Source organism: Canis lupus, chromosome 26 (genome assembly GCF_003254725.2).
Source record: "Canis lupus dingo isolate Sandy chromosome 26, ASM325472v2, whole genome shotgun sequence".
Lineage (NCBI taxonomy): Eukaryota > Metazoa > Chordata > Mammalia > Carnivora > Canidae > Canis > Canis lupus.
This window is the reverse complement of record NC_064268.1, coordinates 30,120,072-30,144,708: the sequence shown is the minus strand read 5'-3', so window position 1 is coordinate 30,144,708 and position 24,637 is coordinate 30,120,072. Positions and strand designations below refer to the sequence as shown.

General features: G+C 43.8%; 1 protein-coding gene across 5 annotated transcripts in view; it reads right to left on the bottom strand.

Annotated features, from left to right (window-relative positions):
* UBE2L3 (ubiquitin conjugating enzyme E2 L3) overlaps positions 1 to 24,637 on the bottom strand; it is a 72,396-nt gene that overhangs the window by 11,192 nt on the left and 36,567 nt on the right. The window contains exons 1-2 of one of the 5 annotated variants that reach the window (XM_049101901.1): positions 5,398 to 5,467; positions 1,967 to 2,073 (exon numbers count right to left, since the gene is read on the bottom strand). The exons of the other annotated variants lie outside the window; for them this stretch is intronic. Of the exons in view, the coding sequence (XP_048957858.1) occupies positions 1,967 to 2,073; positions 5,398 to 5,464 (174 nt within the window). The 5' untranslated portion in view covers positions 5,465 to 5,467. Of the gene's footprint in view, positions 1 to 1,966; positions 2,074 to 5,397; positions 5,468 to 24,637 lie in introns of those variants that run through there. 5 annotated transcript variants of the gene reach the window in all.

Genomic DNA, 24,637 nt, shown 5'->3' with positions numbered 1-24,637 from the left:
TCCAAATTCTGGTCAGCTTGGTCTCCTCAAAGTAAAGCCAATATCCAGCTGGATGGCTAGACTCTGGGGAGCCAAGGTTGCCCCCAGCTTGTAACCAGACAGGGCCAGAACCGTGCCCTATCTTCTTGTTCCTAGAATGCCTCAAAGATCTAAACCTCAGGGTCTGGATACCCTGATGGGCCCAGACACCTCTGAGAGATGACTGAAGATAAAGAGCCCCAGCCTCTGGTTGGCCTGGGTGGCTCAGCAGTTTAGCACTGCCTTCAGCCCAGGGCCTAATCCTGGAGACCCGGGATCGAGTCCCATGCAGGGAGCCTGCTTCTCCCTCTGCCTGTGTCTCTGCCTCTGTGTGTGTGAGTCTCTCATTAACTAAAAAATCTTAACAAAAAAAAGAGAGAGAGAGAGAGAGAGAGAGAGAGACCTAGCCTCTCTCCACCCTCCATCTTCAGGAAGTTGAGCAAACCCTTCAACTCTGGTTCTCCTGTCATGTCACACCCAACCCAAAGAAAGCTAAGCTTCTCAGAGTGCCCAGGAATGCTGGTGGCAGCCCCCACACCACAGCCTTTCCTCTTTAAACCCCAGACCAGCTGGGCATCCTCCAGCAAACAGTTCCTCTGCTGGGGAAGAAGGTTGGCATGCACCACTCCACACTGCCCCAAGTTATAATCCTGCCCAAAGAAGGAAGGCATGGTACAGGGGGCTTCAGGGACAGGTAAAATTAGGAAAGGCTGAGGGGTGAAGGAGACCTTTCCAGGTAGAGGGACTAAGGACTAGAATGGTGGGGCTTGGAAGAGGAGGTCTGGGGCAAGACAAGAGACTGGGAGCCGCCAGTGTGGCTGAGGGACTGCACGGGGTCTTCCTGAGGAAAGGGTAGGTCTGTGTTTAGGGCTCTGAACTCTCTTCTGAGCAATGGGATACACTGTCAGAAGAATAATCTGTGGGGAAGCTTGTGAGGAAGTTGGAGACTCAGGGTCTGGAAGAAGGTGGAGATGTCAGCAAACAGTACAGGCTAGGTGCCTGTGTGAGGAGTCAGACCTGCACAAGGTCAGAAGAAAACAGAACTGGAAAATCATTGTTATCCCAACAAAACATTTCCTAATCCCTTCTTCAGGAACACAGAATTCTCTAGAATACTGTCGAGAAGTTAAAGTGGCAACAGTCCTTTCTCTGGCCTTGTCCTGTCTGCCCACCAGGAGTCACTCATGACCAAGGACACCTCTATTTACTGTTACAAATGTACAAATTTGTACAAATTATAAATGGGGGAACTCAGAGAAGATTGCTTTTGGTTTCGATTTTGGTTATTTTTTTTTTATTTTTACTTATTTATGATAGTCACAGAGAGAGAGAGAGAGAGAGAGAGAGAGGCAGAGACATAGGCAGAGGGAAAAGCAGGCTCCATGCACCGGGAGCCCCACTTGGGATTCGATCCCGTGTCTCCAGGATCGCGCCCTGGGCCAAAGGCAGGCGCTAAACCGCTGCGCCACCCAGGGATCCCTGATTTTGGTTTTTAAGGGTTTTTTGTGGCATTTTTTTCCCTTTGGTTTTTAAGAGAGCTTTAAATTTTCTGAGTAAAAATCATGTTCACTTATACCACTTTAAGCCATATAAAAAGAGCTTTCCTATATAACTTTTGTTTGGCTGGTCTTATCTGCCAGATTTATTCATTCACTGCCCCAGACTGATCAACCACCCCTGTGCCTCACCTGGTGCTGGGCCCTGCACTAGGAACTGGGAGACAACAATGAGTCAGTTCCAGTTAGCAGTACTAATCTCGGCTCTACCTCCTGCTTGCTGGGTGAGCCTGGGATGTTCCCGAACATCATAAAATGGAAGTATAACTGCAATCTGCACTGATGATGAGGTTAGAGAGATGTCCAACGTGCCTGGCACCTGGGCAAAACCTCAAGGAAAGCAGGACAGGCTATACCTCTCACTGCCACCCGGGAAACATGACTAAGCTCACCTTAACTTCTCTGAGCCTCCGTTCTTGTCTGGGGCTCTGGGAATGACCAAAGGAGTGACTTGTGTGTGTGCCAATCACAGACTGTCCACTTGTCCCAGTGATTTTTGCTGAAGAAGGTACGCAAAAATTAAAACAAAGGATATACGTTCTGGATAAAAGCCCGACAGCACCACATGAGAATTCTTGGCATTTCAGAGCTAAACTTACTCTATGGAAGGCAGCCCAGAAACTATAAGGGACCTTAATGAGAAAACACGTTTTTTTTTTTTTTTTGTAGAAAAGTATTACACAACTATCCAGGAATTTGCCTCAAGCTGTAACACCATTTCATTACCAAGTTAACCAAAGATTCCAGCATTTTTATCTTTACGAATGACTTTGACCAATATTTTTCTGTTATTCCCACCTTTATGGATGCCTTGCATTCCCTTTAGCTCATTTGATTATGGCAAAGGATGATTTATTTATTTATTTATTTATTTATTTATTTATTTATTTATTTATTTTTAAAGGTTTTATGGGCAGCCCAGGTGGTTCAGTGGTTTAGCGCCGCCTTCAGCCCAGGGCATGATCCTGGAGACCCAGGATCGAGTCCCGCATCAGGCTCCCTGAATGGAGCCTGCTTCTCTCTCTACCTGTGTCTCTGTCTCTCTCTCTGTCTCTGTGTCTCTTATGAATAAATAAATAAAATCTTAAATTTTTTTCTTAAAAAAATAAATTAAATAAAAATTCTAAATAAATAAATAAATATTTTATTTATTTATTCATGAGACACACAGAGAGAGAATGGCAGAGATACAGGTAAAGGGAGAAGCAGGCTCCTTGCAGGGAGCCCGATGTGGAACTCGATCCCTGGACCTTGGGATCATTCCCTGAGCAAAGGCAGATGCTCAACCACTGAGCCACCCAGGAATGAGGAAAAACATCCCCTCAAGGAATGTTTTTTTTTTAATTTTTAAAAAGATTTTATTTATTTATTCATGAGAGACAGAGAGAGAGACAGAGAGACAGACAGACAGAGACAAAGACACAGGCAGAGGGAGAAGCAGGCTCCATACAAGGATCCTGATGTGGGACTTGCTTCCGGGACTCCAGGATCACGTCCTGAGCCAAAGGCAGATGCTCAACCACTAAGCCACCAGGCGTCCCAAGGAATGTTTTTATTTTTATTTTTTCTAAGGAATGTTTTTAATTTTTTTTTTAATTTTTATTTATTTATGGTAGTCACAGAGAGAGAGAGAGAGGCAGAGACACAGGCAGAGGGAGAAGCAGGCTCCATGCACCGGGAGCCCGACGTGGGATTCGATCCTGGGTCTCCAGGATCGCACCCTGGGCCAAAGGCAGGCGCTAAACCGCTGCGCCACCCAGGGATCCCCTAAGGAATGTTTTTAGATGTAAAATTAATTTCTTCTGATAATTTTACACTCTCAATTTAGTGCACAGACTTGAACATTTCTTTTTCTCTCTCTTGAAGACACTATAGGTGATTAGGCCAACATATATCCACTCTCTCTGTATATAAGTGGCTGATTTTAAAGTATTTACTGTTTATTTTATAAACAGTATGGATGAAGAGAAATGGAAAAAGAAAAATAACTTTGGTACTGCTCTTGTGCTAAGAATCCACTTTTCTGCATTTGCTTCTAGTCATGATATATATGCATGTAAAGATTTGACCACTCTTTACCAAGGACTTAGTACATGCTAGCTGCTTTTCTGTCTTATCTCCAATTTACCTTCCCCAACAGTAACCTCAGGCAGATGCTGTCATCACCCACATCTGGAAATGAGACAAGTGAGGTTGAAGTTGAGCAATCACCTGAAGAACCTAAACTCAGACTTCCTCTCCTGTAACACAATTCACTGCATTTGCAGGCATCCATCTGGGCCCATTCTCATCACTTCTGGGGGACCTGCAGGCCAGGGGAATTGATAGAGAATGTGCTGAGGCTCACGCTGCCTGCTGTGCCATGAGTCATTAACTCCGTCTCTGTATGAGAAGTCTGTGTCTCCTGGTGACACCCTAAGCTGTGGTAGGCTACCTTGTTAGCTTGCAAGGAGGGTAACAACTTGAGATCCTCCACAGTTCTTGATACCAGCTTTGCAAGGCACAAAGCCATTCTGTGGCAACTGAGACTAAGAAGCCCCTCCACACATGGCACCAAACCACCTGGGACCTTTTACCCACATGTCCTAACCCTGTGGCCAAACCTAATCTTTCTTCCCAAGGCAATCCTTCAAGAATCTCAAGACTCCATTGCATTTCATGTCTTCCCTTCCTCGAGTGAAGACCAATTCCTTCAATTATCCCACAGAAGTCAGTTTGGGTCACCACTGTGACTCTTTCTCTGTGATGCATAAGGACACCACATAGCACTCTGGCAGCTAGAGGAAGTCAGGCCCATCCTCCCACTCCCTGATACGGATTACTGCCACATGGCATGCCCCTATAGTGTGTGCACAGCTAACTGTCTGACACCACATGCAGGACTCATGGCTGACTTGATGCAAACGGAGGATCCTGGTTTAGATCTAATGAACACACTGTCCCTTCTTTAAGAGTCAGATAGAATAAAGGCCCTGTACATTGCACCCACTTCGGTCCACTTTGGTGAGGACTCCTCAGCAGCATCCTTTCCCTACGCCTCACCTAGCAAGTTAACAAAGCTCGAGATTCACTACCACTAGGCTGTTAAGCCCAGACCTGCCCCACTGGCCACCTGTCCCTCAGAGTTGAACTGTTTTGTTAAAGGGGAGCTTTCCTACTCTAATGCCTTCAGGGTCCACTCTAGAATCTTGTCAAAGGCTGAGACAAGCTCATGGGTCTTCTGAACTCAGATGATGTCTTCTTATCCTTTGTAAATTGTCAAGTATTTATTCTTTTGTATATATTCTGAAAATACACTTCCTGGTTGCCTGAATCACAAAATCTGCCCAGTTTTTGCACTAATTTTGCTCAATCTGTGCTAATGTTGCTTTCTGAACAGGAGTCATTTGTATTATTTCCAACCATTTGGTTTGCACGGCTTTTAACAGTATAGGTCTTTGTCAATGAATATCTGACATTACAGAATTCCATCATATTAAGAGTATTAGTAGGAGTAAGTATTTTTAGAACTGATTTTACAGTCTCTTACGAATAAACTATCCTCTGAATTATATCTAACTTTAAAAATCACAATCTCCATTAACTGAATTCAAAAGGGAACTTTCTCTCCCCTGAATTCATTCAAACTTCTCACACCATAATCCACTTTCCCCTTAAGTAGAAGTAGATAAGCTAACATTCGTACCAAAAAGAGTGTATTTAACATTCCATCTTGCAGGATAACAGCTGTTAGTCACCTGATGCATGGCCCTGGTATGTTCTCTATGCATATATAGTGTAAATAAAGGCGTTTTTATTTTGGACATCTGCACATATTACTTACAAGTATTTATAAAACTGGAATCATATTGTCTATATTCTTTAGTACTTCTGTTCATGTTGCTATACATTGTCTTCTGCTCTGCAATCCAGATGTTTCCCACTTCTGTTAGGCCATAGCACCTTGCAGGAGGAGCAACACTCGGTGTTAAAGAGACCGTGGAGGGCAGTGCCCCTATGGCTTTTGTCCACAAAGCCTGTGGCTGGCTTTGACAAGAGCTCAACAGTTCCCATCAACGTGAAAGCATGCTCTTCCCCCTAAAAACATCCCCAGTATAATCTGAGGTTGGTGACAAAATTATATTTTGTGTATGGCTCTGGGTCAGAAACCAGGGCTCCCCTCATTTGGCTTCAACCATTACAGCTACAGCAAGTCGGAAAGAAGAAGTTGCAGGAGAATCAGCAGGAAGGAGTCTGGCAGGTGAGGCTTTCCAGTGAAATGGGCTAGAACGTGAGTAAGAACCCAGAAAGGAAGGTGAGAGACTGGAACTACAAATGTAGCAACACAAAGGTGAAACAAGGAAAGCAAAGCCTCAAACGGACACTATACCAATCACCAGAGGGCAACAGAAGAAAAAAGGAAGGAAAGGGTTCCTGTGTCACAGATATCCAAATACTCTACTAGCTTCCCAAGATTTTAGGTTTCGTCACAAGTGGGAAGAGAAGTTTTTTAATCAAGGCGAAATTCACATAACATACAATTAACTGTTTTGGGACATATGATTTGGTGGTATTTAGTGAATTCATAATGTTGTACAACTGCCTCTCGAATTTCAAGACTTCCTTTGCCTTCAAACACTCTGCATCCATTAAGTAACAAACAGAAAATTGATGCAATAAAACTTTGTTCAATAAATTATTTTTGCTTCAGTGGAGGCTGAGGGAGCCGGGCCAGGAGTGGCTAACTTCTCCCAGGAGGGAGAGGAGAAGAGCTCAAGGTTGAAGGAGGGACCCTCAGGCTGAGGGCAGGCAAGCCGAGAACGAACACACACTGCTTTCTACAATCTGGCCTCTAGAGTGGCTTAAAAAAAAAAAAAAATCATTACTATCAGAGACAGAAATCTGTGTTTGTTGTAGAAAACACACAACCCTAGTCTCCCATCCCTGACGGCGAAATGGGGCCAGCACCCTGGCAGATGGCACTCCTGCCCCTTTTATTTTAGGCGAACATATATATTAGCACACACACTCTCACATGCTGGGGATTTGTTTGTTTGTTTTTAATTTATTTATGATAGTCACACACAGAGAGAGAGAGGCAGAGACATAGGCAGAGGAAGAAGCAGGCTCCATGCACCGGGAACCCGACGTGGGATTCGATCCCGGGTCTCCAGGATCGCGCCCTGGGCCAAAGGCAGGCGCCAAACCGCTGCGCCACCCAGGGATCCTCCATGCTGGGGATTTGTGCGCACAGTACCATAACCAATTTTATTTTGATTTACCTCGCAGTTTGCTACTGACATTAATTACCCTCATCATCCACGCATACTTATCTCCTCAATCTTTTTTTTTTTATCTCCTCAATCTTTGTAATGGTTGCAGCATATTCTACCATCCAGATGTACCATAGTTTCTTTACCACTACCCCACAGGAGGGCACAAACTCCATTTCATTTGTAAAGATGATATCAATAGTGTCTGATAACAAGTGTCTGTGGGAGTATTAAAGATCCAACATACTTTTTTTTATTAAAAAAAAAAAAACAAAGCCATCACAAATTCCCAAAACCACTGGCCAGCGCCCCAGATTGACACAGGAAAGCAGAGCTGTCAAGAATACAAGGAGCCATGAGGACATGGTAGCAGCACCCACTCTGGAAAGCCATAGGATCAGCAAAAATATATTTTTAAATATTTACTCATTTGTTTTAGAGAGAGAGAGAGAGAGCACACTCATGGGAGGGAGGGGCAGAGGGAGAGAATCTGAAGCAGACTCCCTGTTAAGCACGGAGGGGGTGGGGTGGGCTCAATCCCACAGCCCTGAGGTCAGGACGTGAGCCAAAACCAAGAGTCGGACACTTAACTGACTGAGCCACTCCAGTGCCCCAATGATGTATTCATATAAGGAAGAACTCTGGGTTTACCTAAGAGAGAAGGAAGTGGTGGCAAAGAGCCTTGCTGTTCTGGTGGGCTCCTTATAGCATTCGGATAGCTGCACTTTGATGACCTGTCTTTCCCATTGGTCTAGGAGATACCTGAGGACAGGGACCCAAGATAGCCTCAGAAGGAAGCCTCAAATATTTCCTAAATGAATTGCCTAACTCACAGATTCTCTTCTTGGTTATAAAATCGTCAATGCTAGGGTTTATGTTATTCTTTTGAATATGGCCAGGAATGTCGGATCTCAGAATAATGGTTTAATATACCTGAAACACAATGATCCCAGAAGCTAGAACTAGCTTGGAACCTGTACACAGATAACATTTCCACAACTCTGGATATTCCAGGCACCAGGCACCAGTCACAGCTTACACTAGCTAATAAAGCAGAAGTATGAGAGTCTCACAGCCAATCTAGGAAGCAGAGTCAATTCCAGGTCATTCACACGAAATAAAACAAGTCCTTGTTAGGAAAGAAAAACTGATATTACTGCCTTTTTTTTTTTTTTTTAAGCTAATTACAACTGAATTTAAAAAAAGAAAGGCACCTGGGTGACTCCGTCAGTTAAACGTCTATGCCTTCTGCTCAGGACATGATCCTGGGGTCCTGGGATTGAGCCCCACATCAAGCTCCCTGCTCAGTGGGGAGCTTGCTTCTCCCTCTATCTCTGCCTCCCCCCCACCCAGTCTCTCATGAATAAATAAATAAGATATTTTTTTAAAAAAAGAATTAGGGCAGCCCGGGTGGCTCAGCAGTTTAGCGCTGCCTTCAGCCCAGGGTGTGATCCTGGAGACCCAGATCGAGTCCCGCATCGGGCTTTCTGCATGGGGCCTGCTTCTACCTCTGCCTGTGTCTCTGCCTCTCTTTCTCTGTGTCTCTCATGAATAAATAAATAAAATCTTTAAACAAACAAACAAACAAGAATTAAAGTGCCGCCTTCGGCCCATGACCTGATCCTGGAGATCCAGGATCGAGTCCCATGTCAGGCTTTCTGCATGGAGCCTGCTTCTCCCTCTGCCTGTGTCTCTGCCTCTGTGTCTCTCGTGAATAAATAAATATAAATAAATAAATAAGTAAAAGGATGAAATGCATGGTTTGTGAATCTCAATAAAACAGGTTTAAAAAAAGTCAGGACATTTGGGTGGCTCAGCTGGTTGAGTAACTCTTGGTTTAGGCTCAGGTCATGATCTCAGGGTCCTGGGACCAAGGCCTACACTAGACTCTGCATTTGGCAGAAGTCTGCTTGAGATTTTTTCTCTCTCTCCCTCTGTCTTTCCCTGCTTGTGCACGTGTGTGCACGTGCACTCTGTCTCACTCTCCCTCAAATAAATAGAGTTAAAAAAAAAATTAGGGAATCCCTGGGTGGTGCAGCAGTTTGGCGCCTGCCTTTGGCCCAGGGCGCGATCCTGGAGACCCAGGATGGAATCCCACATCGGGCTCCCGGTGCATGGAGCCTGCTTCTCCCTCTGCCTGTGTCTCTGCCTCTCTCTCTCTCTCTCTCTGTGACTATCATAAATAAAAATAATAATAATAATAATAATAATAATTTTTAAAAAATTAAAGCTAACACAGAAACAGTGGTTCTCCACCAAGGGCAGTGTTGTCCCTCCCACACAGGTTTAGAAATGCCTGAGGGTGTCCTTACAATGTCCCAATGATAAAGTTAGCCACTGGTATCTAATGAATGAAAAACAGGAAAATTCTACACAAATAATCCACATGCACACACCAAAGTGCAGTTTACAACACAATCACATTGAGAAATACTGCTTTAGGATAATTACAAATTCAATTTACAAACTGTGAGGTGCTAAGGAAAAGAAGTGGAAGGGAAACTGCCATAGGCTTCTCTACCTGACCCAGAACTCACTGAGATAAATATTCATATCACAATAAAGCAAAAGTCACTGTGAGAAGAGCCCAAAAAGAGGGGGCCCTATGATGGGGGGTGGGTCACACCAGACCCCAACTAGCTGTCCAGCCACCAAGTATTTCCTCGTTTCTGGGCTGGCAAAACCCCAGTTTTGTATGTGGTTACGATGCTCCCTCATTGTGACCCAGGGTTAAATCCTGACTGGTCTAAACCTGTCCAACAAAACAGCCACAAGCTGTTGGCTATTGCACACTTGAAATGTGACTCTTCTGGGATGCCTGGGTGGTTCAGTCAGTTCAGCATGTGACTCTTGATCTCAGGTCAGGTCCTGATATCAGGGTCATGAGTTCAAGCCCCGCAATGGACTCCACACAGGGTGTGGAGCCTACTAAAAAAAAAAAGAGGGACGCCTGAGTGGCTCAGGGTTTGAGCATCTGCCTTCAGCTCAAGGCATGATCCCGGGGTCCTGAGATTGAGTCCCTCACTGGGCTCTTTGCGGGAAGCCTGCGTCTCCCTCTGCCTAGATCTCTGCCTCTCTCATGAAAAAATAGTCTTTAAAAAATATACTTGGGCAGACCCGGTGGCTTAGCGGTTTAGCACTGCCTTCAGCCCAGGGTGGGATCCTGGAGACCTGGGATCAAGTCCCATGTCGGCTCCCTGCATGGAGCCTGCTTCTCCCTCTACCTGTGTCTCTGCTTCTTTCTCTGTCTCTCATGAATAAATAAATAAAAATTAAGAAAAAAATTTAAAAAAAAAAAAAAGAAAGAAAATAAATGTTACTCTTCTGAGTTGAGATGTGCTACAAGTGCAAAATACCACCTGGATTTTTTTTTTTTTAATTTTTATTTATTTATGATAGTCACAGAGAGAGAGAGAGAGAGAGAGGCGGAGACATTGGCAGAGAGAGAAGCAGGCTCCATGCACCAGGAGCCCGATATGGGATTCGATCCCGGGTCTCCAGGATCGCGCCCTGGGCCAAAGGCAGGCGCTAAACCGTTGCGCCACCCAGGGATCCCTACCACCTGGATTTTAGAGACCCTTTACAAAAAAAAAAAAAAAGAATGTAAAATATTTCAATAACTGTTACTGATATTGAACATGCGTTGAGCAAGTTTTTTTTTTTTTTTAATTTATTTATGATAGTCACAGAGAGAGAAAGAGAGAGAGGCAGAGACACAGGCAGAGGGAGAAGCAGGCTCCATGCACTGGGAGCCCGATGTGGGATTCAATCCCGGGTCTCCAGGACCGCGCCCTGGGCCAAAGGCAGGCGCCAAACCATTGCGCCACCCAGGGATCCCGAGCAAGATTTTTAAATATTTTTTTAATTTTTATTTATTTATGATAGTCACAGAGAGAGAGAGAGAGGCGCAGAGACACAGGCAGAGGGAGAAGCAGGCTCCATGCACCGGGAGCCCCAACGTGGGATTCGATCCCGGGTCTCCAGGATCGCGCCCTGGGCCAAAGGCAGGCGCCAAACCGTGGCGCCACCCAGGGATCCCCCGAGCAAGATTTTTAATACACTGCATTACATAACTATTTTATAAAGTAAACTCCAAAATGAATTTCTTTAAATTTCAGTGGGACTACTAGAAAACTTAAAAGCACAGTTGTGGCTCACCATATATCCCTATTGGAGGGCACTACCCATTGTGTACTTCCCTACCTCAGCCAGTGATAGATAGGGGTGGCGGCAGGGGTAAGCCCTGTATCCTGGTTCTGGATAATGATACGTGGGAGCCTGTGTGCAGCTTCTGGGATAGGTGTCCTTGTTCTTCGTCACACCAAACTACACATATGGTAAAACTGCACAGACATAAACGTACACATGTTAAAACTAGAAAAATCTGAATAAGGTCATTGGACTGTATCACTGTTGATTTTCAACAAGTGAAGGGTACTGCCAATCTGTCTATATTATTGTAATAGACTGCATGAGAATCTATGATTATCTCAAACAGTTCAAAGAGACAGAGGAGAAGTAAAAGGAACAGAAGGTCTTCTTCCTACCCTGGCCACTGGGGCCCTGCAGCAGACTCCAGAACTGCAGCAGCTATGTGATGACGGGTGAAAACCAGGCTGAATGGACCCAAGGATGGGAAAAGAGCGACAGGAAGAATTTTAGGTCCTTGCTCACATCACTGAGCACTGGATTAACCAGCCCAGAGCACACACCACAGGACTTTTTTTTTTTTTTTAAGATTTTATTTATTTATCCCTGAGACAGAGAGAGACAGAGAGACAGAGAGAGAGGCAGAGACACAGGCGGAGGGAGAAGCAGGCTCCATGCAGGGAGCCTGATGTGGGGCTCAATCCCGGGTCTCCAGGATCAGGCCCTAGGCTGAAGGTGGCACTAAACCGCTGAGCCACCTGGGCTGCCCACCACAGGACTTTTTTTTTTTTTAATCTTTATTTATTCATGATAGTCACAGAGAAAGAGAGAGAGAGAGAGAGAGGCAGAGACACAGGCAGAGGGAGAAGCAGGCTCCATGCACCGGGAGCCCAACGTGGGATTCGATCCCGGGTCTCCAGGATCGCGCCCCGGGCCAAAGGCAGGCGCCAAACCGCTGCACCACCCAGGGATCCCCCACAGGACTTTTTGTCAGGTGCAGTAACTTTCCCTTTTCGAAGCAAAGCTGAATTGGAGAGTTTCCTTACTTGTAGTCATAAGTGACCTCACCACTATGAATGGTGACTGGAGAAAACACAGAAGGGTGTGATTCGGGGATAAGGAGTTTCAGAGAAGACTCAGGAGGAGGAGGAGAGGTGTTCCAAGGAGAAAAGGTAGGCGTGGTTTCCTGAGCAGGAAGAGGTGTTCCTGAGAAAATGTGATGTCTCTCCTTCAAAGTTCATCACTAGGAATTTCACTCAACAACTAGTTTTCAATACCCTAGCCACAGTCCAACTCAGAGTCAGCTGGTGGAGGGCACTGACCTGCAGCTCATGTGACAAGGGAGCAAAGAGATTCCAAGGAGGTTGGTGGGACGCCTGGGTGGCTCAGTGGTTGAGCGTCTGTCTGCGTTGGGCTCAGGGTGTGATGGTGGGGTCCTGGGACTGAGTCCCACATCGGGTTCCTTGTGTGGAGCCTGCTTCTCCCCTCTGCCTGTGTCTCTGCCTCTCTCTATCTCTCATGAATAAATAAATAAAATCTTAACAAACAAAAAAAACATTGGTATCCAGCCCAGGTGGGGGAGATCTGATGATGAGCCTGTGAGGTGCTGCAAAGAACTTCTGAAATGGAAAAGCCTACAGAGACAAACGTACTTCCAGTTTTTGAAAGATGACATTATCAGTGCAACTAATGGCCATCCCCAAACAATTTCTGGAGGGGTTCACCAGAACCTGGTGTATGTGGGCCCTGAAAGGAGAGCATGAGCCCAGGAGCCAGTATGGAGGCCAGAGAAACTATGCAGTGTCAGAGACTCTACCTCTCTAAACAGCTGGTGGGGTGAACTGCAAGGAAGTACAAGGGCTCTCCAGAGGGCCTTCATTTCATTTTAAAAACAATTCTGGAGGCAGCCTTGATATACAAGGCCTCAGGGATACAAAGATGACTCACAAGTCTGTGATTCTGAAGCCCAAAGGCAAAGGCATCCAGGGCAGCTGACTGGAGCATTAACCACACCATTAGCTGAAGTAAACACTTGCTCTGTGCCTGGCCCAGGAGCACTGTCAACTTATTTAGTCCCCTGCCCACTGTGAGAGCCAGGCACTTATTAACTCCATTTTACAAATGAGGAACTGACGTGCGGTTGAAGGAAGATTTATTGTCATTGTTGGAATGTTTCCATTTGGGCATGTTTTACCTTCTCAATAAGACGTAAAATTAGCAGCAGCACCACAAGTTCAGGGTGACAATGAGACGAGGAGTACCCCAGGCAAGAAAGGAACTCAAGATGGAATGAATTGCTGGGGTGCCTGGGTGACTGTCAGTTGAGCATCCAACTCTTGGTTTCCAGTTCAGGTCATGATCGTGAGATCAGCCCCATATGGGTCTCCCTGCTTGGTACAAAGTCAAAGTCTACTTCTCCCTCTCCCTCTGCTCCTCCTCCCTCCATTCTTCCTCTCTCTCTCAAATAAATAAATAATTGATATCTTTTTTATTTTTATTTTTATTTATTTATGATAGTCACACAGAGAGAGAGAGAGAGAGAGAGGCAGAGACATAGGCAGAGGGAGAAGCAGGCTCCATGCACCGGGAGCCCAAAGTGGGATTCGATCCCGGGTCTCCAGGATCGCACCCTGGGCCAAAGGCAGGCGCCAAACCGCTGCTCCACCCAGGGATCCCCCCTCCCCCTTTATTTTTTAAAGATGGAATGATGAAAAAAAAATAATAAAGATGGAATGAATTCCTGCTTTAAAGAAGAAAGCGCTTGGGGCACCTGGGTGCCTCAGTGGTTAAGTGTCTGCCTTAGGCTCAGGGTGTGATTCCTGAGTCCTGGGATAGAGTCCCGCATTGGGTTTCCCTTGGGGAGCCTGTTTCTCCGTCTGCCTATGTCTCTGCCTCTTTCTGGGTCTCATAAATAAATAAAACCTTTAAAAATAATATTAATAATAATAAAGAAGGAAGCACTCAAGTCACAAAATTAGAAAAGGACAAAAAGTAACACCAAGGAAGACCTCATAACATAAAAGCAGAAATTACTACTCACAACACAGGAAAAGATTGAAATTGCTTCTTCATGATACATGAATCTAACATGTATCCAAATCCACTAGCACAGAGAAAACACAGTCCAATCTCACATATGAACAGGGACAAAAACACTGAAGATTAGTATTATTTTTTTACTTTATTTATTAGTATTTTTTAAATTTATTTAAATTTTTTTTTAATTGTATGTATTCACGAGAGACAGAGAGAGAGAGAGGCAGGGACACAGGCAGAGGGAGAAGCAGGCTCCATGTAGGAAGCCTGATGAGGGACTCAATCCCGGGACTCCAAGATCCATTGTGGCGCAGCGGTTTAGCGTCGCCCGCAGCCTGGGGTGTGATCCTGGAGACCCGGGATCGAGTGCCACGTCGGGCTCCCTGCATGGAGCCTGCTTCTCCCTCTGCCTGTATCTCTGCCTCTCTTTCTCTCTGTGTCTCTATGATTAAATAAATAAAATATTAAAGACAGAAAGAAAGAAAAAAAAAAAAAAGATCATGATCTGAGCCAAAGGCAGACGCTCAACCGCTGAGCCACCCAGGCATCCCTTTTACTTTAATTTTTTTTAAAAAGCATTTTGAGGGCAGCCCTGGTGGCCCAGCGGTTTGGCGCCACCTTCGGCCTGGGGTGTGATCCTGGAGACCCAGGATCGTGTCCCATGTCCGGCTCCCTGCATGGAGCCTGCTTCTCCCTCTGCCTGTGTCTCTGCCACCCCCCCTCCCCGTGTCTGTCATAATCAATCAATCAATCAATTTAAAAAAATAAAATAAAAGGCATTTTGAAGATCTATTTATTTATGAGAGAGAGAGAGAACCATGCACGCATACAAGTGGGGGAGAGGGGCAGAAACAGACTCCCAGATGAGCGGGGGCCCCACACAGGGCTCGATCCAGGACCCAAGATCACAACCCAAGCTGAAATTAAGAGTCAATGCTCAACTGATTTTCCTACAATGGAGTATTTTTAAATAATCCAGGATGAAGGAAGGGTTAATCCAGAAAGGGAAAAGAGGTTTAATTAACAGGCCACTTTGAAAACTCATATCATAAAATTTAATTGACAGTAATGTGGCCCTTTAACGAAATCCACTCATTCCTGATTAAAATTTAAAGATTTAGAGAGCAACATCAGCAAAAGGGCAAAGCAAGCAGCTCCAAACTCCTCTCTCCACAGAAACATAAAACAAAACAAAATTTTAAAAAAATCCCACAAACTGTCAGAACTCTGTATGAAATCAGGAAAACAGTCCAAGAGCAGCCAAATGAATGCAGAATCAAGAAAATGGCAACTGAAAACTGGCGGGAAAGCTTTGTGGCAATTCTCTTCACTCGTATTCCACCTCCTCCGTGGCTGGGCAGCACACAGTCCTGCAGAAAGCAGCCTCTATTTCGTGTGGGGCCCTGGTCCCTGGTCCCAGAGGGAGCAAAACAGACCTTACTTGCGAATCGCTACTGCGTGTGTCTGTTGTAACCTGTCTTAGGGGTACCAGAGGGGCCGACATGAGGTGCTTGTCTCGGTTTTGCCTAACTCAGAATGCACACAACGGTGGAAAATTGCAGGCACTGCTCAAAAACAGGCAATGAAAAGCCCACAGCCGCCTGGAATAAAAAAAGATAGCAATTGAGACATATAATAGACTTTCTAAAGCAGAGGAGGAGAAGCCAAGGACAAACCTGGGGAAATTAAACATTCAAAAGTGCCCAAGTGGGATCCCTGGGTGGCGCAGTGGTTTGGCGCCTGCCTTTGGCCCAGGGCGCGATCCTGGAGACCCGGGATCGAGTCCCACGTCGGGCTCCCGGTGCTTGGAGCCTGCTTCTCCCTCTGCCTGTGTCTCTGCCTCTCTCTCTCTCTGTGACTATCATAAATAAATAAAAATAAAAAAAAAATTTAAAAAAAAAAAGTGCCCAAGTATACCGGGGAACTGAGAAAGCCATGCATATGCCCAGGACAGGCTACGTGCTCAGAAAAGTGAGTGGTGAACACCTAAACCTTTCACCACTGGCTAACCATAGCCTAAATGCAAGCAACAAGTAAAGGCTATGGGAAAACTGCAACAACCTGGCTGGCTACGCACTAAGTAAGTAGGACCCCAGTACAGAGTCAATGTGCACAGACGGAGAGAGACTTTTTTTTTCGTAAGCTTCCGACATTCGAGGATATTTCAGCCAAAACACTGGTAGAACACAAGTGAAGCCTTAACAATCAAGAACAGCAAACCCCAGGGCACCTGGTTGGCTCAGTCACTAAAACATGTGACTATTGCTCTTGTTGTTATGAGTTCAAGCCCCACCTTGGGTGTAGAGATTACTTAAAACAAAACAAAAAACCCCAGCAAACCCTGAGCTGGGGGAAGAATCTGATTCCACATCATAATATTCAAATGTCCAGTTTTCAAAAACAACAAAAATCACAAAGCACACAAAGAAAAGGGGGGGTGCCTGGTTGGCTCAGTCTGATGCAACCTTGGATTTGTAAGTTTAAGCCCCATGTTGGGTGTACAGAAATTTAAAAATAAAATCTTGGGGAATCCCTGGGTGGCTCAGCGGTTTGGCGCCTGCCTTTGGCCCAGGGCGTGATCCTGGAGTCCCGGGATCGAGTTCCGCATCGGGCTCCCGGCATGGAGCCTGCTTCTCCCTCTGCCTGTGTCTCTGCCTCTCTCTCTCTCTCTCTGTGTCTATCATAAATAAATAAATAAATCTTTAAAAAAAATAAATAAATAAAAATAAATAAAAATAAAAATAAAATCTTGGGACACCTGGGTGGCTCTGTTGGTTGAAGGACTGACTCTTGATTTCGGCTCAGGTCACAATTTCAGTGTTGTGAGATTGAGCCCCAGGTCAGGCTCCACACTTAGTGTGTGTGTGAGGGAGAATGCTAGAGATTCTCTCGCTCCCTCTGCCCCTCCCCCTGCCCATGTGTGTGCTTGCTCTCTCTCTCTCTCAAATAAATAAATCTTTAAAAAACTAAAAAAACAAGGGCTCCTGGGTGGCTCAGTCAGTTAAGTGTCCGACTCCTGGTTTCAGGCCGGGCCATGAGCTCAGGGTTGTCAGCATGGAGTCTGCTTCCCCTCTCCCTTTGCCTCTCCCCCAAACTACTGCCCCTGCTCTCTCCCTCAAATAAATAAATCTTTAAAAATAAATAAATAGGGCAGCCTGGGTGGCTCAGCGGTTTAGTGCTGCCTTCACTCCAGGGTGTGATCAGACCTGGGATTGAGTCCCACATCGGGCACCCTGCATGGAGCCTGCTTCTCCCCTTGCCTGTGTCTCTGCCCACCCCCTGCCCAGTCTCGAATGAATGAATGAATCAATCAATCAATCAATCAATCAATCAATCTTTAAATAATTTTTTTTTAAATTTTAAGTAGGTTCCATGCCCAGCATGGAGCACAACTTAAGGCTTTAACTATGACCCTGAGATCAAGACCTGAGCTGAGATCAAGAGTCAGACAACTGGGATGCCTGGGTGGCTCAGAGGTTGAGTGTCTGCCTTTGGTTCAGGTTGTGATCCTGGGGTCCTGGGATCGAGTCCCACATCAGGCTCCCCATAGGGAGCCTGCTTCTCCCTCTGCCTGTGTCTCTGTATGTCTCTCATGAATAAATAAATAAAATCTTAAAAAAATAAGTCAGACAATTAACCCCAAAAATGAAATCTTTAAAAAAAAGGAAAAAGAAAAAGGAAAGCAAGAAAAAGAGAAGTAGGGATCCCTGGGTGGCGCAGCGGTTTGGCGCCTGCCTTTGGCCCAGGGCGCGATCCTGGAGACCTGGGATCGAATCCCACATCGGGCTCCCGGTGCATGGAGCCTGCCTCTCTCTCTGCCTGTGTCTCTGCCTCTCTCTCTTTCTCTCTCTGTGACTATCATAAATAAATTTAAAAAATTAAAAAAAAAAGAAACCGAGAAGTATGACTAACTTAAAGGAATAAAACAAATCAACAGAAACCATCCCTGAGGAAGTTTTTTTTTTTTTTTTTTTTTTAAGATTTTATTTATTTATTCATGATAGTCACAGAGAGAGAGAGAGAGAGGCAGAGACATAGGCAGAGGGAGAAGCAGGCTCCATGCACCGGAAGCCCGAAGTGGATTTGATCCCAGGTCTCCAGGATCGCGCCCTGGGCCAAAGGCAGGCGCCAAACCGCTGCGCCACCCAGGGATCCCCCCCTAAGGAAGTTTTAACAGTGGTCTCACTGGACAAAGAATTAAAATTAACGGTCTTTTTAAAAAAAGTTTTATTACACCCTAAACATGAGGGTTGAACTCACAACTCCAAGATCAAGAGTCACATGCTCTTCTGACTGGGCCACTCCTAAAATCATAGTCTTAAACATGCTCAAAGAGATAAAGGAAATCATGGACCAAGACCTAAATGAAACCAGGAAAATGATTTCTGAGCAAAATGAGAATACCAATAGACAGAAATCATAAAAAGGAAACAAACAAATTTTGGAGCTGAAAAACACAATAACTGAAATGAAAACCACAGTAGAGTGGTTTGACAGTAGGTTTGAGCAAGCAGAAGAATCAGAAAGAATCCCCTGAACCAGCTGAGCCACCCAGGCATCCCAAAGAGACAATCTTGAAAGCCATAAAAGAGAAGTGATTTTTCGGGATCCTCAATAAGACAAAAACAGGACGCCTGGGTGGCTCAGTAGTTAAGTGTCTGCCTTCAGCTCAGGCCGTGATCGTGGTTCAGGGATTGAGTCCCACAACAGCCTCCCTGTGAGGAGCCTGTTTTTCCCTGCCTGTTTCTGTGTGTCTGTCATGAATGAATGAATGAATGAATGAATGAATGAAATCTTAAAAAAAAAATAAGACAAATGATTTCTCATTAGAAACCATGGAAGAGGGATCCCTGGGTGGCGCAGCAGTTTGGCGCCTGCCTTTGGCCCAGGGCGCGATCCTGGAGACCTGGGATCGAATCCCACATCGGGCTCCCGGTGCATGGAGCCTGCTTCTCCCTCTGCCTGTGTCTCTGCCTCTCTCTCTCTCTCTCTCTCTCTCTCTGTGACTATCATAAATAAATAAAAATTAAAAAAAAAAAAAAAAGAAAGAAACCATGGAAGCCAGAAGGCAGTAGAATGACATATTCAAGGCGCTGAAAGAAAAAGACATCAGCAAAAGCTATCTCCTCAAAATCAATGAGAAATCAAAATATTCCCAGATGGGAACTTGGGTAGCTCAGGCTTGGTTAAGCATCTGTCTTCAGATCAGGTCAGGACCCAAAGGTCAAAGGATCAAGTCTCCCCAAAGGCCATAGGATCAAGGCTTGCATTGCATTGGGCTCCCTGCTCAGTGGAGAGTCTGCTTTTCACTCTGCTCCTCCCCACTGCTCGTGCTCTCTCTCTCTCTGTCAAATAAATAAATAAAATCTTTAAATACATAAATAAAATAAAATAAAATAAAATAAAATATTCCCAGATTTAGGGACGCCTGGGTGGCTCAGCAATTTGGCACCTGCCTTTGGCCCAGGGCATGATTCTGGACACCCAGGATCGAGTCCCACATCAGGCTCCCTCCGTGGAGCTTGCTTCTCCCTCTGCCTGTGTCTCTGCTTCTCTCTCTCTCTGTCTCTCATGAATAAATAAATAAAATCTTTTTTCTTAAATTCCTAGATTAAAAAAAACCAAACTGGGCAGCCCCAGTGGCGCAGCGGTTTAGCGCCGCCTGCAGCCGGGGGTTTGATCCTGAGGACCCTGGATCGAGTCCCACATCAGGCTCCCTGCATGGAGCTTGCTTCTCCCTCTGCCTGTGCCTCTGCCTCTCTCCCTCTCTCTGTGTGTCTCTATGAATAAATAAATAAAATCATTAAAAACAAAACAAAACAAACTGAATCATCACTTTCCCTATAAGAAATACAAATAGGAGTCCAACAAGCTAAATGAAAGGACAGTAACTTAAAAGGCATATACAGATACAAAGAATAATAAATTTAACTACACAGAAAAATATAAAAGCTAGTATATAGATTAGTGTACTTTGGGTTTGTAACTGCTCTTTGTGACGGTAACAATGTAAAAGTAGTAGATAATGGAGACATATAAGAGCAGAGTATTTAAATACTATTGAAATTAAGTTAGTAGTATTCAAATTAAGTTGTTAAAAGATTAAGATGTTGACTGTAATCCCCAAGGTAACCTCTAAGAAAATTACTGTAAGTATATATAAAAGGAAAGAGGGGAATCAAAATTATATGCTACCAAAAAAATCAACTATATATATATATGGCAATAATGGAGGTATTTAGGAACAAAATGCATAAGACACCCAGAAAACAGATAAATAACAGAGTAAATCCTTTCTTATCAGTAATTATTTGAATTGTAAATGCATACTCTCTCCACTTAATAAAAGACTGAGATTGCCAGAATGGATAAGAAGATGCCATCCATCTATATGCTGATTGAAGAGACTCACTTTACAAAGACATAAAGAAGTCAGAAGAAAAAGATAGAAAAAAGATATTCCATGCAATTATAACAACAACAAAAAAAGAGCTCCAGTTACAAGATTACTATCAGACAAGATAGATTTTAAGTAAAAAATATTTTAACAAAGGACATTATATATCAACAAAGGTTCAATTCAACAAGAAGATATAATAATTATAAACCTGAACACAACAAACATATGAACCAAAATACATACAGCAAAATTGACAGAAGTAAAGGTAGAAAGGTAAGAAATACAAGTTATAAAATAATCTTTGGGGATTTATATACCATTTTCAATAAAGAACAAGACAGAAAATCAACAAGGAAATACGGTACTTGAACAACCAGTTAGACCTAACATATACAGAACACTCTATCTGAAAGTAGCAGAATATACATTCTTCTCAAGTGCTCATGAAACATCCTCCACAATAAACCACATGTTAGGCCACATAAGAAGTCTTTAAATAAATTTTTAAAGACTGAAATCACACAAAATAGAGTTTCTGGCCATTGTGGAATGCAACTAGAAGTCAATAACGAAAAGAAAACTGGAAAACTCACAAATGCGTGGAAATTAAATACATTCTTAAAAAAACAGGTCAAGGAAAAAAATCACAAGGGAAATTAGGAAATATCTTTAGATGAATGAAACAAATTTTTTAAAGATTTTATTTATTTATTCATGAGAGACACTGAGGCAGAGACATAGGCAGAGGGGGAAGCAGGCTCCCTGTGGAGAGCCCCATGTGGGGACCCCAGGATCACACCCTGAGCAGAAGGCAGAAGTTCAACCAGAGGCTCAACCAGAGGTCTGACCGTTGAGCCACCCAGGCATCCTTAGATGAATGAAAATTAAAACACAACAAACCAAACCTTTAGGGATGGGGCAGAAGTAGTGCTCAGAGGGAAATTTACAGCTGTAAACACCAATAACAGTAAAGATCTCTAGTCAATAACCTAACAGGACACTTTAAGAAATGAAGGAAAAAGCAAACTAAACCTGAAGCTAGCAGAAAGAAATCAATAACAATTACAGAGGAGATAAACAGAATGTATAAAAACAATAAAGATACAGCAGTGAAACCAAAAGCTGGTTCTTTTAAAAGATCAACGAAACTGATAAACATTTGGCTAGGCTGACTAAGTAAAAGAGAAGAGACTCACACATTACTAAAATCAGAAATGAAAGTGAAGGCATTACTCCCAATTTTACAGAAATAAAACAGATCATAAGAGAGCACTATAAACAGTTGTGTATATCAACAAATTAGATAACTTAGAGGAGATGCACAAACTCCCAGGAATACTCAATCTACTAAAACTGAATCAAGAAAAAGAAAAGAGAAATAGACCTCTAATGACTAAGGAGGTTGAATCAGCAATCAAAAACCTCCTAACAAAAGAGTCCTGAATCAGATGGTTTTACTGATGAATTGTACCAACTGTGTAAAGAATTGGCACGGATTCTTCTAGAACTCTTCTGAAGAGGAAACACTTCATAACTCATTCTATGAGCCCAGCATCACCCTAATACTGAACCCAAAGACACTACATGAAAATTTACAAAATCCCTTATGAGATTTGAGCCAAAATCTTCAACAAAACACTAGCAAAATGAATTCAGAAGCATATTAAAATGATTATACACCATGACCAAGTGGGATTTATTCCAGGAATGCAAGGATGCCTAAATATACAAAAATCACTGTAGTATACCACATTAATAAAGGAAAAAAACAATCATTTCAAGTGATGCAAACTTAACACACTTTCATGATAAAAACACTTTATAAACTAGGTAGAGAACACCACAAAAGCTGTATTTGAAAAAGCTACAACCAACATCACACTCAATGGTCAAAGTATAAACGTTTTTCCTCTAAAATCAGGAATAAGACATCGATGCTTACTTTTGCCACTTCTATTTGACAAAGTATTGGTGCTCCTAGCCAGGACAATTAGGCAGGAAAAAGAAGTAAAAGATATCCAAATTGGAATGAAGGCATAAAACTACTTCTACTCAAAGGACTTTGATCTTATAAATAGAAAAACTTAAAAAAGAGGGCAGCCTGGGAGGCTCAGCAGTTTAGCACTGCCTTTGGCCCAGGGTGTGATCCTGGAGACCAGGGATCGAGTCCCACGTCGGGCTCCCTGCATGGAGCCTGCTTCTCCCTCTGCCTGTGTCTCTGCCTCTCTGTGTGTGTCTCTCATGAATAAATAAATAAAATCTTAAAACAAAACAAAACAAAACTTTAAAGATTACACACACATACAGTTAAAACTAATAAATGAGGGCTGCCTGGGTGGCTCAGCGGTTGAGCGTCCGTCTGGCTTGGCTCAGGGTGTGATCCTGGGGTCCTGAGATCTCAGTCCCACATCAGGCTCCCATGGAGAGAGCCTGCTTTTCTCCTTCTGCCTATGTCTCTGCCTCTCTCTGTGTGTTTTTCATGAATAAATAAAGTAAAATCTTAAAAAAGTAATAACATTGAAAAGAATAAAATACCTAGAAACAAATTTAACCAAGAAGGCTGTTACAGACAATGTTTTCCTTCCAAATTCATATGCTATTGAAGCCCCAATCCCCAGGATCACTGTATTTGGAGTAAGCAAGCAACTAAGGTTAGATGAGGTCATAAGGTAGAGAGCCCTGATCCAATAGGATTAATGAACAGTAGTCTCCCTTTATCAACACAGTATACTTTCTAAGATCCACAGTGGATATCTGAAACCACAGATAGTACCAAACTCCACATACACTATGTTTTTTCCTATGCATACATACCTATGACGAAGTTTAATTTATAAATTAGGCACACCAACAGATTGACAATTAAAAAATAGAACACGGGGGATCCCTGGGTGGCTCAGCGGTTTAGCGCCTGCCTTTGGCCCAGGGCGCGATCCTGAAGTCCCAGGATGGAGTCCCGCGTCAGGCTCCCAGCATGGAGCCTGCTTTTCCCTCTGCCTGTGTCTCTGCCCCTCTCTCTCTCTATGTCTATCGTGAATAAATAAAATCTTAAAAAAAAAAATCTTAAAAATTTTTTAAATAAAACATAGAACAATTATAATATACTGTAATAAAAGTTAAATGAATGTGGTCTCTCAAAATATCTTATGGCACTGTATTCACCCTTCTTCTAGTGATGATGTGAGATAATAAAATGCCTACGTGATGAGATGAAGTGAGGTGAATCATGTAGGCATGGTAATGTAGCATTAGGCTACTCCTGACCTGAAGATATGTCGGAAGGAAGATCATCTGCTTTGGGATCATTGTTGATTAAGGGTAACTGAAACCACGGATTGGGGTGGGGAGGACCTACTACACTTACAAGAAGAGCTCCTTTGCCCATTTCTCCATGTGGTAGCCATTTGCAAACCAGGAAGAGTTCTCACCAGAAAGTGACCCTGCCAGACTGTGATCTAGGACATCTAGCCTCTAGAAGTATGAAAAATTAATTTATGTTGTTTAAGCCACCTAGTCTATGGTGGTTTTGGGCGTTGTGGGGTTTTTTTGTTTTTTGTTTTTGTTTTTTTAGATTTTATTTTTTTTCATGAGAGAGACAGAGAGAAGCAGAGACATAGGCAGAGGGAGAAGCAGGCTCCCTGTGGGGATCTTGACACAGGACTTGATCTGCCCATCCCAGGATCAACACCCTGAACCAAAGGTAGACACTTAACCACTGAGCAACCCAGGTGTCCCTATGGCGTTTTATTATGGCAGTCTGAGCTAAATAATACAGAGGCCTAAGACTTACACACTGAACAATACAAAACACTGCTGAGAGAAATTAAAGACCTAAATATATGAAAAGACATCCTGGGATCCCTGGGTGGCGCAGCGGTTTGGTGCCTGCCTTTGGCCCAGGGCACGATCCTGGAGACCCGGGATCGGATCCCACGTCGGGCTCCCGGTGCATGGAGCCTGCTTCTCCCTCTGCCTGTGTCTCTGCCTCTCTCTCTCTCTCTCTCTCTCTCTATCATGAATAAATAAATAAAATCTTTAAAAAAAAAAAAATGAAAAGACATCCTGGGTTCTTGATTTGGAAGACTTAATAGTCTAATGATAATACCACCCAAAGTGATCTCAAGATTCAATGTTAGGTCTACTAAAATCCCAAGTAGTTAACCTTGCAAAACGGAAAAACCCATCCTAAAATTCATATGGTATCTCAAAGAACTCTGAATAGCCAA